Source organism: Bos javanicus, chromosome 8 (assembly GCF_032452875.1).
Source record: "Bos javanicus breed banteng chromosome 8, ARS-OSU_banteng_1.0, whole genome shotgun sequence".
NCBI lineage: Eukaryota > Metazoa > Chordata > Mammalia > Artiodactyla > Bovidae > Bos > Bos javanicus.
Window position 1 is genome coordinate 74,217,271 of NC_083875.1, and position 19,532 is coordinate 74,236,802.

Here is a 19,532-nt window from a genome sequence, read left to right on the forward strand (position 1 = left end):
TTACGAGCGAGCACGTTAACTGGACCACTGAGCCTGCCCCAGAGTGCAGGCACTGACGCGAAGGTGTGGGCACCGAAGCGCAGCAGGACCTCGGACTGGTACGGAAGCGAGCACAGGGAGGGTTACAGCCAGGGACCAGAAACGCGCGGGCCCGGCCGGCTGGGACGCAGCGGGCGGGGCGGGGCGGGGCGGGGCGGGGCCAGGAGCCCGCCGGGCCGCTCCCCCGCCCCTCCCCCTCCGCTCCCCTCCACAGCCCCGCCCCGCCCCTCCGGCCCAGCCCGGCGGCTCCGCCCTCCGGGTGACGTCACTGGCCAGGCCAGCCGGCGCCATTTTGAAAGTGGAGTCGCCTGCCCTGCCGCCGCCGCCGCCGTCGCTGTCGTAGCCGCCGCCGCCGCCGCCGCCGCTGGAGAAAGAGCAAGAGTGGGGAAGCCCCTGAGTGAAATCCACCATCCCGCCGGCTGGTCTGCCCGCCCCTCCTTCCTTCTCCCCCGACCCCTGCCCCCTCCCCCCTCAGGTGCCATCCGCCGCCATCCGCCCTCTCTACCCCCCCATCCCCAGGTGAGGGGGGTGAGTTCAGGAAGCGGAGACCCCGAGGAACCCAGCAGGGTCACCATTTGCAGCGCAACATGGCAGGTAAAGGAGAAATCACCCTCTCCACTGACAAGGCACCGCTTCCTTCCTCCTCCCTCCATCACCCCCTAGCGACCGCCTGCGCCTATCGGAGAGCCACGGGGCGCCCCTCGGATTTCAGGGAATTGGTCGGGTGGGGTGGGGGTGGGGAGGGTTCTGGGGAGGCGAGTGGTCGCTGTGGCATCGCAGTGGCTTTTAAAATGAGGGCTGGAGCCTGGGCATGGGTGGGGGTGGGGTGTGTGCCGGCGAGCCCAGGGGTAAGGCGTGGGTGGGGCGGGGTGGGGGCGACTGCCGATTTGTCCCTGCGGCCTGGGAGCCGGGAGAAACCTCCGCCCCCGCCCACCCGCGCCCCCCCCGGGGGGCTTTTTTGCGGCTCTTCCTTCCGGTAGTTCCTATTTTTCTCCCTTCTGCAAGCCTTCTCCGGTGTTTTTACGAATAAATCTATTTTGCACCGAGAAGGAAGAGTGCTTTACAAGTTAAAATACAATGGGGACATAGTGTATTTCTTTCCACTGTGGGTACGTATATTTTTGAGACTGTAAGCCTGAATTTTTTGGAGGGTCTGGAACCATTCTGCCTTTGGTTTCTTACCCTTTACATCCAAAGAGTGCAAGGCCTCTACTACAGCAAGTTGCGTGGAAAATGTAATTTAAACTTAGGTTTTGCATGTTAGCTTTTGTGCAGATGTCCTTTTCCCAAAAGGGTTTCATGGAGTTAGTTAAAATAGTTGTGGAGTTCAGAGATATAAATAGCCAACGGAAGAGAGATTTAGGTAAAAGCTTGGAGGGGGAAAAAGATGCAGAGAGAAAACCAGGTTGGAATATTTAGCAAAGAATGGAGGTGAAGGGGGAGAAAGGCAATTGCTTCGAGGATTATTTTTGTACATTTTGATGTTGCTGAATATCTTCATTCATCTAATAGAATCAATTCTAGATCCCGATCCAGTTTCTTGATAGATCCAGGACATTTCCCTCTCCGTGCTTGAAAGTGACATAGAAACATTCAGGGACTAAACCAGTTTTCTGTGCTTTCATCAATATTTAGACAGATCATTAAGTCTGCAAAAAAGTTAACACGTTGGATCGACTTAAGGTTTGCTGTGAATAAGTTGCTTTTTGGCCTCGTTGAATAATTAATGTGAAATTACAGTTGTTTTGCACAAGATGATGACAAATGAGCAGAATTCAATTCTTTGCAAGGTCCTTTGGCTTCTGAGGGATTAGGTGAAAGGGAGGGGAAACAAGCTTCCTGTGGCAGTCCCTTCAGCATTCAATTCAGTTTCTCTTCCTCTCAGTCTGGAGCCAGTGATTTGCCGGTAATGAACTGCAAAGAAATGGGTGGTGAGGTTGTGTTTGCTGTATGTGCGCCTGTGGTGATAGGGTTCATATGAATCACTGCTCCTCACCCAGGCAGTAATGTTCCTGAAGTTTTCTCTTCGTTCGGTGTTTTATGGTAGCTTAACCTTATTAACTCTTCTGCAGGCTTTTGTACCCTTAAAGAAAAACTCTGACTTTTGGTATTTACGTTTTTCTGGTAGGTCTTGCTTGAAGTGAGGCTTTTACTGTATTTGAGGGGAAGGAAAACTGGAAGGAAAGTTTTGCACTCATGTACAGTGGTGATGATAGTACATGGACAATAAATATTTCAGACCTGGAATCTCTCTCTTTTGAACACAATACCAACTATTGGGGACTAACCTTTTTCCAAATTAGTGCTCTGAGGTGGTGGTTGTATCTGTGGGTAGTACCAGGCGGTTAGTCTCATGCCAGCCATGGATACCATCACTGTGTTTACGAGAGTAAACATGAGCAGAACTCAGTTTTAATTGGTATGTTTTCTTTTTCCAGGAGCTGGAGGAGGGAATGATATTCAGTGGTGTTTTTCTCAGGTGAAAGGAGCAGTAGACGATGATGTAGCAGAAGGTAAGAGAGCTTTTAATAATGCAGAATTTGGATATAGAATCTTTTCAAAATCTCAGTTGCTGAAGGGCTTCCTTGCAGCTGAGTCTGTAATAGTTTAAGAACGTTTTATGTTTGTTGTCCAAGCAGTGGGAGAACAGTTTTAAAAGATAGTCTTAAAATATTTTATTGTTTATGTGTGTTTTATTTTTTTTCCTGATTAAAATAAGGAGCACTAGATAATGATGTATATAAAACTGTCACAAGAAGAGTCTAAGGTCCATATGGTAAAAGTGTCTTTGCTGTGTAAATTTCATGTACCAATAAATGATGATACATTTTCATGGTTATACACTGTATTTTTAGATAGTTGAAATAGATGCCATCAGCATTTAGCTCAGAAATATTCTTGATAGCATCTTTCATTTTTAAGGGGCGTTTTTAGTTTGTTTTTTTTTTAACTTGCCTACTTTGAGAGTGTGGTGTTGAAATTGGCATATTCTGTGAAGAAGTGCTGGCTCAAATGATGCCTTTAATTGTCTTTTAAAGGTTAATTTAGGTGGATAAGAAAAGACAGTGTAATGGATATAGAGCATGTCTTCTGTATTCTTAGAAACTGGATTTGATCAGTTGAATTTCTTAAGTATTTATTTTCCCCCCAGATTTGTTTATTAGCATATTTCAGAATTCTCAATTTTTGAAACTTCAAGATTTTTGATTTTTGATGGCATTTGAGATGGTCTTAGACGGAGGAGACATTTTTCTTAGAGTAGTTGTATTACGTCATTGTTCAGAAATATTAAGGTATGAATTTTAATAGTATTTTGTGTCTTGAATTACAGTAGGAATTGTCTAAAACTCAGATAAATTAAAATAGGTACTTTTCAAAAGTCTGTCTAGTGAAAATTTATAAATTCTCTAGATTGTATTGTCCTCATAATAAGGTCCTATTTCTGACCTCCTGTCAGTGTACCGTTTGTTCTGACAGTTTTTCCAGGTGATGGTAGGATGATGGCCTTGTGTTGAGCCAGTTGAATGCTTGGATTTGCTCGTGTCAGTGTCATTCTTGATTAAGTACCTGATCAGAGTTTGTGGAGCCGTGTGGGGGAGCCAGCTGGCTACCATGGCACTTCTGAGACAGCTCTCTCACGTTTCCTTCTCTTGAATCCTCATCCGTTTTGCAGATGAGAAACTGGAAGCTTAAAGGAGTCGAGACTCACTGCTGGTCATACAAATAGTGCAAATCAAGGTTTTCTGGTGAAGCCTGTGGCATTCAGCTTGTCCAGAGAAAGAAATCCTAAGTTCAAGGGAGGAGTCATGTGTTACTCATTTTGTAACTCCATTACCTGTTGAACAGTAGGCACTCAAATATTGGATCATTAGTTCTGTGCTGTTGTGTAATACCCACCAAGTTATGAAAGTCCTGGATCCTTGAAAAACATTCCTTTGTTGATTTCCATTTATTCCCTTTATCAGAGATCTGCAGGTCCTAAACACACTAGGAATCCAATGTGTCTAGAATATAAACCCTGCCCTGAAGGAGTTCATAGTTTGCTTGTTAAACAGGCAAAGACCACATGAATTTTATTTAATCAGAAGAAATTGATGATTTCAAACTTACCTAACTGAACCAAATGATAGTTTGTGACATATATGATGGATCAGTAGGAGTTTTCTTCTGCTTATACTTAATAGCTGCATTTTGCTACTGATGCATTACATAATTTTCATATGAGGTTGTTAAGTGTTACTTTTACACACAGTATACTCTTGGCATTTTAACATGCCGAAGTGTGGTATGTATTATTTTAATAAAAACATGATTTATTCTAGTACCTGTGTCCATACAAATGTAGTAAGTATAAAAAGCACTCAATTTTCAAAATACATAGCTTTAATTTGGGTATTTTTGCATACTGTAGTTTGCATACTATAGTCTGATATGTTTATTTTACTAAGAAAAGGTTTATTTTTCTGAAATAAAAAAAGATTAGTACATTTTCCCCTGGCTTCAGAGTGTGATCTGTAAATGATTACATCTGGCTCAGTCTTTGGCTTGCCTGCTTTCTGTTAACGATACATCCCAAGTTCTTTTCCATCAAAGGCTCCAAATTGTCTTTTCCTCCTACACACAGTCAGCTGTCATGGCATGCCCTTTTTACCTCTGTAATGCTTTAATCTTCTTTCCATGCCCACTTTCACCTTGGTTAAGGTTCTCAGTATTTCTCATCAGGATTGCTGTAACTTCCTAAATGATTCCTTGCTTCTTGTTAAATGTTTTGCTTCTAAGTTAATCTTAAATGCTGCCCAAGTTTATTTTCCTTAGACATTTGTAGTGGTCACTGTATCCACAGGATTATGAATGATATTTTAGCCTAGAATGTGAGGTGAGACTTCTCACCAATATGACTCCTACTTCTTTGTTCTTTGCCAACATGTTTTACTGTCCAGGTGAATGGATACTGTTCTTCAGACAAGCCCTGTACTTATTTTGAGGTCTTCGTTTTGTTTTTGTTTTTCTTTTTTGCGTGGGAAGACCCTTGGAATGCCTGACACTCCTCCCACTCTTCTCTTATCAGAATCATATTCATCCTTCACGTCATGTCTGTAACCCTTATACTCATCTCCCGTTTCCAGAAATATTTAAAATCGTCCTTCTTAGCACTTGGTATCTATAATATTTAGATATTAATCCCATCCTTCACTGTTGCTCTATAAGCTTAGTGCAGGACTGCTGTATCTTTGTCCTCTATGTGGGACTTTCTACATAAAAACTGCTATGCTTAGAACAAAGCCTGGAACCGGTAGGTGTTCAGTGTTTATTGAATGGAGGGATAAAAATGTACTGTTACGGGGTTATGAAGGAGGACAAATATGGATGAAAGATACGATGATTGAGACATACTTTTTACTTGGCAGCTTTTTAAGTGGATTGATGATACACATATAGCTGTATAATAGGAAGAAGTGAGGCGACCTTGAGTTTCTGTCCTAGTAACAGGCTAGTATATGTCACTCTGGGTTCCAGTATGCTTAGCCTTTAGAAAACAGAACTGGATTAGGTGATTTCTGTTGTTCCTGGTCCTCTAATCTTGTTAATTCTCAAAGATGTCTTAGAAAAGAGACAGCCTCATGTTGTTACTACTGGTAAGTTAAGTTGGTTGAGATGTTGGATTCTCTGGGGGCCTTAATTTAAAAAGAAGACAGTGGTCTTGGTTACTCAGGGCTCAGGATTTTTCCTTAAGTACATTTCAGAACATTTCAGGGGGACTTCCCTGATAGGTCATTTGGTAAAGAATCTGCCTGCCATGCGGGGGACTCAGGTTCGATCCCTGGGTTGCGAAGATTCCCCTGGAGAAGCGAATGGCTACCCACTCCAGTATTGTTCCCTGGAGAATCCCATGGACAGGGGAGCCTGGAGGACTGTAGTCCATGGGGTTGCTAAGAGTCAGACAGGACTGAGCGACTGTCAGATTTCAGAACTGAGACAGAATTTTGACATTTGATCATGTTCTCTTATTGTCCTTTGGTCCAAGTAAGCCCTTCAGAATGTTTACAGCCAGTGTTGGGGTGCTTATTCTGTGCCCTGTGCTCTTCAGGCACTTCAAGTAGTTTACCTTTGATGTAGCTGCTTGTCTTGGAGAAGGATGCGGCACTAAAACCCCTAGCACTCACATAGTCTCATGTCATGTAGTTTTTATTTTAGCCTTCATGGTAGCTTTAACTACATTTTATCATATCTTCTGCTTTAAGTTTTTCCTTTGTTGATAGCTGTTCTCTTATGAGATAGTAGTTTGAGCACAGACTCTAGTGCTAGGCTGCATGGTTGGAATACTACCCAGTTGCCTGATAGCTGTGTGGTCCTGGGCCAGTTAACTCAGCCTCTTTATACCTGTTTTCCCCTCTGTAAAACGAGGATGACAGTAAAATGTGTCCTATGATGTTGTTTTGATGATTAAATAAGCTAATGTTCCTAGAAAAGAAACCTAGCACATAGTAAGGGTTTAGCTCTTGTTATTACTTGAACATTTATGGGGAGTAAGGGAGAGTAGGAAACTGGGCAGTTGTCTTTAAAGGCAACTAAAAACTTACCAGCCAAAGTGAGGAAAATGGTGTGTGTGTTTTTGAACTCTGTATGAGTGGAGTCAAAGAATATGTATGTATAAGTGGGATGGTGAATTGACCTGAATGATGGTTGTACAGATGTTCGTAATAATTGATTAATTTTAATTTTCTATATTTAGTAGACTTCACAGTAAAAAAGGTTTCTAAAAAATCCAATACTGTACTGAAGGATTTGAATGAAAAACGACAGTCCCTTCCACACTCTGTCTCATATCCTCTCTAGTCCCTCTCCTAAGGGCAGTTATATTGAACTCTTCTAGCTGTATTCCATTGGGCTTAATTACATTTTGTTTGGTAAATAAAATGATATTTCTGTTTCTCGTTGATTTTAAACATTTCCGATTGACTTCCTTCCCTGGTAGATGAAGATTTAGCTGTTGATGTGGTTGTCCCCTTGCCCCAGTGCTGCATCACGTGTTATGGTCAAATTAGAAATCAGTGCTTGCATTGTCATGAGGATGCAAATAATTCATTCCTGAGCCAACACTACTCTGCGATGTTGCTCACTTTTTGTGCATCCCTTTGTTTTCTCTGAAGCTAATGACTGCCTCCTTTATAATTTGCCTAGTTCTTTAAAAAATGTTTTTAAAATACTTCATTGTGGAGATTTTGAACATTACAGGAAGTAGATGGATGGAATAGTGTGATGAACTCTCATCACCCAACATTGACATGTGGCTGGTGCTGTGGATCTCTTGACTCCTTCCCAGCTCTTATTATTTAGTAATAGAAATACCATTGGTTTTGTTTTTAAAATCTAGATTCAACAAACTTGAAAATAAAGTTCATCATTTTAATGTGAAACAGTAAGGAATTTTTCCTAATGATTTTTTGCAGTGACAATTCTCCTAATTCGTTAATTTGTTCAAATTTGACTTGTGAACATAGGATTGTTAAAAATTCAGATACATGTGGGCAATCTGAAGTGTGTAATTTTGAGTAAAAAAAAAAAAAATTTAACCAATATGGTTATTTTAATTATTTTGATGCAGATTTTCACTATTTAATATTGAATATTAAATAATGAATTTTTATTATTTTCATTAAGTGTAATTTTTCTCATCTCCAAGTTTGACCATCTTAAACTTTCTTTCATAGGGTATTATTTTAGGGTATGATTTTCCTACATGAGCCAGTGAAACTTGGATCCAAATGTATTGCGTCTTTTCAACACTGCTTCCTGTTTATTTTTGGACTTAGACTTGTGGACTAGTTCTTGGGAAAAAAATTTGCAGTGGGAGAATCTAAATACTCCCCAAGTAATGAAGTAAATAAAATTTAAGAAACAGTCTTTGGGACATCACAGAATTTCACAGTTTTAAATCCATTCAGCATGTTTAATGCTATAGTATCACAGAACTTAACATCATTTGTGGTCTATGTTTCTTAGAGTAGTATGCGTGTTAGATTTACGCACTAGGGTCAGTTAGTAGAAAAAACTAGTAGAACCTAGTTTTTTGCAAATTTTAGAGTATTGGCACATCGGCTGTATTCCAGAACTTAATGACTCGGGGTGAAGGTCTTAACATTTTCACTTTGTAACACACGTGACAACTTCTTTCTCTTAACAGTAGCATTACTGCTGACAGAAGTCTGGTACTAATGCAGTGCCATTGCATAGAGTAGTCACTTTGCCCATTAAACAACATGGATGACTGTATTTCTCTAGTAGTAGGCAGTATCCTTGTTTTCTCCTAAGGTACTAAGGAGTTTTTTTGTACTCCTTTATTGGTTTAAAAAAGGAAAAACGAAGTAATGGTGTTGATTGTCTCAGCCTATAAACCAAAAATGACACTTAGGTTTTTCTCAGTACTCTCTTTTAGTGAACTATACTTTAAAATTCTTGAAAATTGTGGAATAAGCAGAATGATGAGAGATTGAAGCAAAGAGTTAATTTTATTAAATCAGTAAAAAAAAAAAAAAAAGATTGCCATATATTTTGTGTTTATATATCTGTATTTGCCCAGTTTAGTTGAGTTGCAGGGAGAAGGGTAAACTTTATTTTAAGCTTCTTATGTTGTTAAATAGGAAAACGAAAGGGTTGTAAATAGATATTTTAGCTAATGCCCTCAACTGTCGACTTTTTTCCTTTCTCTTGGGTGATAATGGAAATTAAAATTGAGTAATCACAGGTTTGCAAGTTGCTCCCTTAGTAGAAGGAAAGAGAAGTAAAGGCCTGGTCATACATAAATCAGATCTCTTAATTATGTGCCGCGTGTCGTTGTAGGTGCTTTATGTATGTTAGTAGTCTGTGAAATACATAGATGCTGTTGTTTTTCCACAGAGACAGGAAACAGGCCGGAAAGGTTAATTTACTAACTGTATCCTTAAGCAGGTGGTGGAGCTAGGATTCTCACCTCAAAACTTTAGATTTCCCTAATGTAAGTTTATTTACTTAAAAACTTGAGCTCCTTTTAGTTAAGGTGAAGGTGTTTGAGATTGTTGGAATGTGACTGGTTTAGAGTTAATTTATAATGCCTAGCAGATTATTGTTTTGAAGTAATTGAATCCAACTTGGAGATTTACTGAATTTTCTGCTAATGGAATTCTTAAGCTAGAACATGTAATGTATGTCCTTGTACATTGGTGCATTGTCAAAACAGTGGTCATTCCATTTTGAAGTGTGGTTTGGCAGCCTCTCTTTCTAAAGGTCTCTGAAGTTAAAACTATTTTCATAATCATACTAAGACACTATTTGCCTTTTTCATTATGTTGACATTTGCGCCAATGATACAAAAGCAGTGGTGGGTCAATCTGCTGACTTCTTAGCCTGTATTAAGGCCTTGGCACCAAAGGGTGGTAACAGTACCACCACAGTCATCTTCATTGCATGTATCAGCCATTTGAAAATGCACATTTTACTTAATGTCTTTGATGAAGCAGTAAAAATGGATTTTGTCAAGTCTCTACTATTGAAAGTCTTGACTCTTGAGTACACGTGTTGAACATTCTGTGTGGCAAAATGGAAAGTACACCTGAAGTGTTGTAAACCAGAATACAGTGGTTGGAGGAAAAGCATTAGTGAGTGCAGTTTGAGTTTCAAGATGAACTAACTAGCTGCTTTTGGGGGACATCATTTTTACTAGAAAGAGCTATGTGTGTGTTAGTTGCTCAGTCATGTCCGACTCTTTGTGACTCCATGGACTGTAGCCTACCAGGTTCCTCTGTCCATGGAATTCTCCAGGCAAGAATACTCAAGTGGATTGCCGTGCCCTCCTCCAGGGGCTCTTCCTGGCCCAGGGATTGAACCCATGTCTCCTGTGTCTCTTGCATTGGAGGCAGATTCTTTACCATCTGAGCCAACAGGGAAGCCCCCTGTACTGACAGACTGTTGAGACTTGAATATTTGGCAGACATTTTCTCAAATAAACAGTGAATCTGTTATTGCATTGGACAGTGTTTGTTGCTCTTGATAAAATTTAAGTTTCCAAGCAAAACTCAGAAAGTGTTGGAAAACGTGCATCTCCTGAGCTTGATAACTTCTGAATACTTACAGATAATTTTAGATGAGATCAGTAGTAATATTTAATGACAGTGATTTTTGATACTGTGTAATGAAATGTGTCAACATTTGGAAGATCTACATAACTGAATCAGTATTTTACAAATGGCCAGTACCTGTGATGTTAAAGAATTGTGCATAAGCTGAAGTGTAAGAGCAGTAGGTTTTTTCAGTGTATGTAATTTTATTTATTTATTTGTTGAATTTTGGCTCTGCTGGGTCTTTGTTGCTGCTTGGGCTTTTGTGGTGAGCAGGGGCTACTCTTGTTGTGATGCATGGGCTTCTCATTGTGGTAGCTTCTGTATTGGAGCTGGTGCTGCAATACAACAGAAGCTGGTGCTGGTGCTGGAGCTGGTGCTCCAATACATACTGGCTTCTGTAGTTGCAGCACATGGCCTCAGAAGTTTCGACTCCCAGGCTGGATTTTAATATAACAGACAACTGATAATGGTTTCAGATTCCACAAACTTGTAAGAAACTGTCACATGTTGAGTTTTGCAATAGTATCAAAGGGATATCTGTAACTACCTGAAAAACCTGGAAACTGTTCCTACCTTCCCAACCACATATCTGAGTACGACTGGATTTCTTCATATATTTAACCTACACAACATGGTGTAGTATGTTGACTGCAGAAGGAGTTGAGAGAATCTCAGCATCTTTTGTTAAGTGAGACATTGAAAAGATTGCAGCAGTGTAATCACTGCAGATGGTGACTGCAGCCATGAAATTAAAAGACACTTACTCCTTGGAAGGAAAGTTATGACCAACCTAGACAGCATATTCAAAAGCAGAGACATTAGTTTGCCAACAAAGGTCCGTTTAGTCAAGGCTGTGGTTTTTCCAGTGGTCATGTATGGATGTGAGAGTTGGTCTGTGAAGAAAGCTGAGTGCCAAAGAATTGATGCTTTTGAACTGTGGTGTTGGAGAAGACTCTTCAAGGAGACTCTTGCAAGGAGATCCAACCAGTCCATTCTAAAGCAGATCAGTCCTGGGTGTTCTTTGGAAGGACTGATGCTAAAGCTGAAACTCCAATACTTTGGCCACCTCATGCGAAGAGTTGTCTCATTGGAAAAGACCCTGATGCTGGGAGGGATTGGGGGCAGGAGGAGAATGGTACGACAGAGGATGATACGGCTGGATGGCATCACTGACTCGATGGACGTGACTTTGAGTGAACTTCGGGAGTTGGTGATGGACAGGGAGGCCTGGTGTGCTGCGATTCATGGGGTTGCAAAGAGTTGGACACGACTGAGTGACTGAACTGAACTGAAATGGCATTCTTCACACTAATTTTGGAGGGAGGGGAGATAGTCTTTTTCTTTTTATAACTTCTTTGTTAACATGTAGGGCTGCTTATTACATTTTTAAATGAATAAATATTTTAAAAGGCCTTCGGGGGTCCTCAGATTTTAATAGTGTAAGGAAATCCTGCTATCCAGGAATAGCTTACAACTGTGGGTTTAGTCTGTTAATTTCATTGTACCTTTGCTTTAGATGAGTCTCCTGAACAACAAGATAAGTGAACAAACAGAAAGAATCATAAAGTGCTGCTTTTGTGTGTGAATGTTTAAAGCTTTCCTGTAACTTCAGATTGTTTCAGCGTACTCCCTTGCTGTTCTTTAGGTACCAAATTAAATACCCCTTAAGTTTTTTAGGGGTTTTGTCACTATCTCTGATGAGGTCCACTATCATTAATGTAGGATTAAAAATTCCTTAATGCCTGGTCTACTGCCATTTCTGGGTTGGCTGCCTGGTCATTGGAGATGAGTTGGTTCCCTTGCCATTGTGTTTTATTTTGAACCCAACATGTAGCAGTTTTTATGTGTGTTTTTTTTTTCCTTCTCCCCTTCTGAGAGCTACACAGAATTGGCATGGTAACTATTTCTCAACTCTTAAGGGAGAGGAAAGGAGAAGGAACAGTGTTTTTTAAATTCTGCTTTAAAGTGCAGCATAATCCTATTTTTAAATAGTTGCTGAGTTTTCCATTCTAAGAATGCAGTCTCAACTATTTATTGCTTAGTATTTTCAGTATTTTTGTGGCTATTTTTCTATCCTTTTTAAAAATTTGTCAACCTGTGTACGACTTTTAAAACTAGCTTTACTAATTTTCCATCCATGTTTAAACACTGAGTTTATTAAAAAAAAAAAACAACTAATTTTTTACTACTATGGACATTTTTAATGTTAGCTGTAGCTGACTAAGATGTTGTCTAGATCTTTGCCTGTGACATACATGGAATTCTTGGCAATTTATTATTGAATGCTTCAGTGTGCCACTGTACCAAGGTCAGACTTTTGTAATTTTAGTTTCTGTATGTTGCTTTTCTCTCTGAATGGTCACATATTAACTGGAATTTTCTTTTCCGAAGTCCTTGAATGATCTCTTTTATCCAGTTTGAGGGGATTCATGGACCAGTGACCCTGTTTAAGAACCTCTGCTTTAATCTAAAAATTTGTCTGTGGCTAATACGCCTATATGGTTAATTTGGAGGAGTCAAGGATATTTTATATGAGAACGATAGTTTTTAGTAATCCTATTAAGAGGATTATTCTTTCTTAGGAATCTTTTTAGTACTTAAACTCTCCTGATATAATTTTAGAGGGATGAATTTTCTAAGATATTGGACTTGACAGCTTTAGTGTAGTCCCATCTTAATTTTTTTTTCAATTAAAAACTGTTGTGTCTTTAACCGTGGATCAAAATATTAGAGGAACATATTGGATTTTTTACTTGATTACTTGTTTATACTTCATTCAGAAGGAATCTAAATTTTCTTTATTAGTCTATTAAAAACCGATTGGTGGGAACGTTTTTTAAATTATTTGAACTTCTGAAACAATGTTACCTTTTAGAACTTGCCATTGTAGAGTTTCAGGTCTGCTCTGTGTGAAAGTGGAAACAGCCTTTTTGGTGTTAAACATGCATGCACACACACCCCTCAGCTTCCCACCCCGCCCAGTTTATCTCAAGCTGAGAGTCTTGTGGGCCTGAAGTAGGTGTGTTTTTAAAATAGCATAAGAGGAATCTTTAATATTTTCTGTTGGCTAATAGATTGAGAGGGCTGTATTTCAAGAAAACAAGCTGTGGTAGGCAATCAATAATTCTTGTCAAAGTCTTTACCCAGGGATGCAGCATTAAAAATGATTATTATCAGACTTGGTAGTAGTGAAGGGATTGCTTCTAGTCTTCTTTCTTTCCTTGAAAGGAGAATTATTTTTTTCCTAGCAGAAAAACTTCTTTAAGTATTTTTTTAGTGCCTTGATATTTTTATGTATTTTGCACTGTAAAAAACCCCATGAGTTTACTCTTGTGGCCGCTTTTAAAGGTACAGTTCAGTAGTACCAACTGTATTCACATTATTGTGAAGCAGGTTTCCAGAACAGGTTTTCATCTGCAAAACAGATACTGGACCCTTGAAACAACTCCCCATTCTCTCCTCCCCTCAATCCTGTATCCATCAGGCTACTTTCTGATTCTGTGAATTTGACTGCTTCAAATACTTCATACCGATGGGATCATATATTTGTTTTTTTGAGATTGGCTTATTTCATATCCTCAAGGTTCACCCATGTTGTAGCATATGACAGGATTTCCTTCCTTTTTAAGGTTGAATAATATTCCATTGTATGTCTATCCCACATTTTGTTTTTCCATTCATCTTTTGAACAGACACTTAGGTTGTTTGCACTTCGTAGCCATTGTGTGTGCCCAGCCTCTTTATAGATACACCTGGGGTTCTCTGGGGGAAGAACATTATAAGAACTTTCTGTAAGTGGTTGAAGGTAGACAGGAAGAGCCCTAAGCAGAAAATGGAAGTGTCAGATTAGAGGATATTGAAAAATACAGGTTGTTACTGCTGTGATACAAGTCTGTTATCCCAGATTAACAGTTTGGGGACAAGAACTGGGTTATTTTGTAGGCCATTTCAGGATAAGATTAAGCAAAATCTACATTTTTGACCAGAGTTTCACCTTATTTGTTTTTCAGTTTCTGGTTAAAAGTAGAAAATCCCATGGATTTTGTGTCACATTTCATTACTGTAAAACTAACAATAAAGACAGTACATTGTTTTGTGTGTATTTTAATTAGGCAAAGTCTTCAGCATAAAAGGAAAATTTGATAACTACATTGCATTTCTTTGTAATGAAGTTGTAGATAAGTGATGACCAAGGTTGCATTTCTTAACAAGCCTTTGAGGTAGACATTGTCATTTTGTACAGAAGGACACTGAAGCCAAAAGAAGTTGAGGAATGTTAATCTAAGATTATGAGTTAGTCAGAAAAACTATTCTTTCTGCCTTTTAGGCTCCCATGTTGCTTCTCTGTGGTTCACTTTTAAAAAATACTATTTGATTACATATAAATCACTGGTAATCATAGGGAGTAATGCTCAGGTGAGACCCTAATTATTCATCTACCAGTCAATAAGTGTTTGTTGAGTGCCCAGTATTTTGGAGAATGTGAGGGAAATAGAGGACATGGTTCCATCACTTTAGGTATATTAAGAAAGGTCAGTTTTATTACAGTAAGCATTCTCCATAACACTGTGGCCTTTGGTATTAACTTGTTCATATTACCAGGAGATCCTTGACTAAGCCCATGTAAAAGTTTTATAGATAATGCTGGGAGTAGTAAATTATTTCCCGCGTTTCAGGTTGAGGTTACTCTGCCTGATACTGAGATGGTGTTTAGTAGAATACATAGTTGTTCAAAAAATCACATATATCTCAAGTCTTTTTAAGACACAACTGTGGTTACAAATGGTTGTGAGTTGGATTTACTAATGAAAAACTGGAGATTTCTCCAGGCAGATGTTTGTGGTAGTTTACATGCCCTTTTGTCTCTTTCCTTTGTATCCTATGTTTCAAAATCTTCATTTGAAATTTTGGCAGTTCCTTAAAAAGTTAAACACAGATTTGCTATATACATATAACCCAGCAATTCTACTCCTATGTATATACCTCAGGGAATTGAAAACTTGTGTCCGCAAAACTTGTACCTGAATATTTATAGCAACATTGTTCTTAATAGCCAAAAAGTGGAAACAGACCTCATATCTGTCAACTGGTGATGCATAAAGAAAAGGTGATGTAAGCCATTATTATTGTTGTTCAGTAGCTATGAGACAGTAAATTTCTGTTGTTGGAGCCACCTGTGGTATTTTGTCATGGTGGCCCGGGTAAACTAAAACAGGATTTTTGTTGTTCAGTCGCTAAGTTGTGTTCGACTCTTTGGGACCCCATTAACTGCAGCACACTAGGCTCCTCTGTCCTCTACTATCTCCCAGAGTTTCTTTGCATGTCCTTTGAGTCGGTGATGCTATCTAACCGTCTCATCCTCTGCCACCCTCTTTTCCTTTTGCCTTCAGTCTTTTCTTTTCCAGTGAGTTGGCTGTTCGCATCAGGTAGCCAAAGTATTGGAGCTTCAATATCCGCCCTTCCAATGAATATTTAGGGTTGATTTCCTTTAGGATTGACTGGTTTGATCTCCTTGCAGTCCAAGGGACTCTCAAGAGTTTTCTCCAGCACCATGGTTTGAAAGCATCAGTTCTTTGGTGCTCAGCCTTTATGGTCCAGCTTTCACATCTGTACATGACTACTGGAAAAACCATAGCTTTGACTATACTGACCTTTGTCGACAAAGTGATGTGAGGTCTCTGCCTTTTAATATGTGTCTAGGTTTGTCATAGCTTTCCTTCCAAGGAGCAAGCACTTTTTAGTTTGTAGCCACAATGGAACATTGTATAGTCATAGAAAGGAACAAAGGCCTGGTACATGCTGCAATGTGGATGAACTTTGAAAACATGCTAAGTGAAGAAGCAGTCATAGAACCCACATGTTACATGGTTCTGTATGAAATGTCCACAGTAGACAAATATGTTGAGGCAGAAAATAAATTAGTGGTTGCTAGGGCTTTGAAGTGGAGAAGGAAATGGCAACCCACTCCAGTGTTCTTGCCTAGAGAATCCCAGGTACGGGGGAGCCTGGTGGGCTGTCGTCTCTGGGGTCGTACAGAGTTGGACACAACTGAAGCGACTTAGCAGCAGCAGCAGGGCTTTGAAGGGTGGGAGAAAGGGAAGTGGCTACCAGCAGGTACAGCATTTCTCTAAGGGATGATGGAAGCATTCTGGAATTAGAAAAGTGATGATGGTCACAAAATTCTGTAAATTTAGTAAAAACTACTATAATGTACACTAAATTTGAAAACATAATAATTGTAAGTAAACTAAAAAATAAACAGAGACAAAGTAGGATTCTCTTCCTTAAAAAATTTCTAGAGCCAATTAAAAAAACTCCCATTCACAAAAGAAAAAAGTAGTACTTCTCACACACACACAGCACATCTACATCTGACTTTCCCCTCTGTAATAACCAAATCTAGTTTGCATATCTTTTTTACAAACCAAATGTAAGACAGTTATTTTTGTGTTTTACTAACCAGGATTTAATATAAACACCTCCCACCACCACTGCATACACAGACACATACAGTGGTGAATCCACACGGTACAGGAGGTGTACAGTGAACACGTTTCTCCCTCTTACCCATTCTCCTAGGTCCTACGTCCCAGGTACACTGCCAGAACTTTCATATTGATTATTGCAGAAACATTTCATATTTGATGTTTTTGAGTTAATGCAGCATGTTCATCATTTTAGGTTTAAAGTGGGTAACTATATTCCAGAAGCCCATGATGGGCACGGTCTGTGGGCCGGATGCTTAGAGAGGATCTAATAAATGCCCAAGTAGCTACCGTTTCTTTAACTGCTCTGTGATTTCTATAGCTTCAGTCTGAAGAGTCGCTGAGAAGAGTGTACATGTTTGAGATGTGAATCTAGATATGTGATCAGTGTGCTATAAATACAGCTAAGTAAAATTTATAATAATTAGCTTCTAAGAGATCAGTGTCTTTAAAAATAACATTTGGGTTTATTGATTCCTGGTGTCCATGTCTTACTCCTTTTTAAATTAGACCTTGAGCTGTTTTTAGTTGAATTTTACTGTTCCTGGTAGAGTCTGAAGCCACCTGGTCTTTTTGGTGATTCTTTCATTAGGCTTATTCTAGATGTTATAGAGTAGGCTGGTTCCCAAGGACCTAATTTTTTTTCTTTAATGTGTTTTTCTGACTGTTGAGTAAATACGTAGGTCCTTTAGTTCGTATATCCACTATCTCTAATTCTCAACTGAATTTCTTGGGAATTGGTTAACACTGTATAAAATGCCAAAATTTGGTTAACGTTAGTGCACTGCTCAGGTTGATGAGAACATAGCTTCATCAAACTCTTGCTATGTGGTTATTTGCTAATGTTAAAAAATTTTATTCTTTCTTAATATGTTTTAAAAAATAAGTGCTCAAGGAACATAAAGTGAAAGTCACTCAGTTGTGTCCAACTCTTTGTGAACCTGTGGACTATACAGTCCATGCAATTTCCAGGCCAGAATACTGGAGTGGGTTGCCTTTCCCTTCTCCAGGGGATCTTCCCAACCCAGGGATTGAACCTAGGTTTCCCGCATTACAGGCAGATTCTTTGCCACCTGAGCCACCAGGGAAGCTCCAAGAAACATGGCTGATTGCCTATAGTGTAAGCACTTTGCATGCATTGTCTCGTTTAATCTCTGAGGGTGGGTGATATTATCATTTTCATTTTGTAGATGAGGAAATCAAGGATTAGATAAAGTATCTTGACCAAGGTCACACAGTTGGTAAATGGGAGAGCCAGGGGATGAACCTGGTTCTTTTGATCTCAAAACCATCATAAGTTAATGAAGAAAATTACTTGTAATCTCACTATTTTTAGGTAACGTCTGTTAACATTTTCGCATAGATTTTTCCAATGTACAGTCCTTTTTCTGCTGTGAATATGTGTTTTCAAAGCTGGCATTACATGTATAGTTATGTATTAAGCTTTTTTCCCCAGTTAACATTTAAGAAGATAAATGGCTGTATGATACTTAATTGGCTGTATGCTGTGCTGTGCTTAGTTGCTCAGTCGTGTCCGACTCTTTGTGACCCCATGAACTGTAGCATGGGAATTCTCCAGGCAAGACTGGAGTGGGGTTGCCATGCCCTCCTCCAGGGGATCTTCCCAGCCCAGGGATCGCATCCAGTTCTTCTGCATTGCAGGCAGATTCTTTACTGTCTGAGCCACCAGGGATGCCTAATATATTTAATTTGGACATATTTATAATTTTTGCTATTATAAGTTATGATGAACATCCTTGTGGGAATCTTATTATTACTTTAGGGCATATTTCTAGCAGTAGAAGCTAGTAGTCAAAAGGTGTGATCTTTTTTTTAATGGCTGATGGTATGTACATGGCCACCCACTCCAGCATTCTTGCCTGGAGAATCCCATGGATGAGGAGCCTGGCAGGCTACAGTCCATGGCGTCACAAAGAGTCGGACACAACTACAGCAACTTGGCATGCGTGCAATGGTATGTATTACCAAATTTCAGTAGAACTTGGTGTTGATTTTCCCTTTCTCCACCAGTGAATGGTAGTGCCCATTTCCTGACCTGTTGACAATGTCTGGCACAATACTACCATTCAGAAAAATCTTTTCCACTTATTTGTGCATGTTTTAAGTGTGTAGATTCTGTTCCTGTCCTTTGTTGTTCTTTGGGGACGCTTGTCTTTTTCATATGTATGACCATCCGCACCTTACCCCCTGCCCTTCCCGCACCCCGCTCCCAGTCATGTGATACCTGAGCGAGGTTGTATGGAAGCACAGAGAAGAAATAATTTGGGTCTAGGGTAAATGGGTGAAACTTTCTAAAAGAAGTGGTTTTGTTTGACAGGCAAAGGAAGGCCAGAGGGTAAGAAACCAAACATTTGAGAACTACTGTTGTGTTTTCTGTCTATAAATGGGGATAATTAGTAGACTTGCTTTGTTATTCGGATTAAACACTTGTGTGTCCTTAGTTTTGACTACATACTAAGTGGTCAGAAAATTTAGGTGCAGTTATTTAGCTATTTAACGCTAACAGGTTAGCGATTAACATAAGAATAAAAGCCTATTTGAGCCCATAAATTTTTTTTTAAAAAGCCTAATTGGTTTTGAGACTTGGGGCAGGTTAGGAGGGATTGGGGGCAGGAGGAGAAGGGGACGACAGAGGATGAGATGGCTGGATGGCATCACTGACTCGATGGACGTGAGTCTCAGTGAACTCCGGGAGTTGGTGATGGACAGGGAGGCCTGGCGTGCTGCGATTCGTGGGGTCGCAAAGAGTCGGACACGACTGAGCGACTGAACTGAACTGATAGACACTTTGAACCAGGGTATGTTGCCATGAATACAGCTGTAATTTGGTTGGGTTAGGAATTTGGAAAATCCAAACACACAAGTGGGAAGATTAGTTTCATCAGAATTG

The 19,532-nt window shown here is 39.8% G+C and overlaps 1 protein-coding gene across 2 annotated transcripts in view; it reads left to right on the forward strand.

The window, feature by feature from the left end:
• Positions 1-310: 310 nt before the first annotated feature.
• The window catches only part of PPP2R2A (protein phosphatase 2 regulatory subunit Balpha), an 81,734-nt gene continuing 62,512 nt past the window's right edge, over positions 311-19,532 (forward strand). Inside the window, exons 1-2 of one of the 2 annotated variants that reach the window (XM_061425883.1) lie at positions 311-633; positions 2,478-2,552. In XM_061425883.1, coding sequence (XP_061281867.1) covers positions 627-633; positions 2,478-2,552 — 82 coding nt within the window. In that variant the 5' untranslated portion in view covers positions 311-626. The remainder of the gene's footprint in view (positions 634-2,477; positions 2,553-19,532) is intronic. The other variant, XM_061425881.1, reaches the window with a different exon arrangement.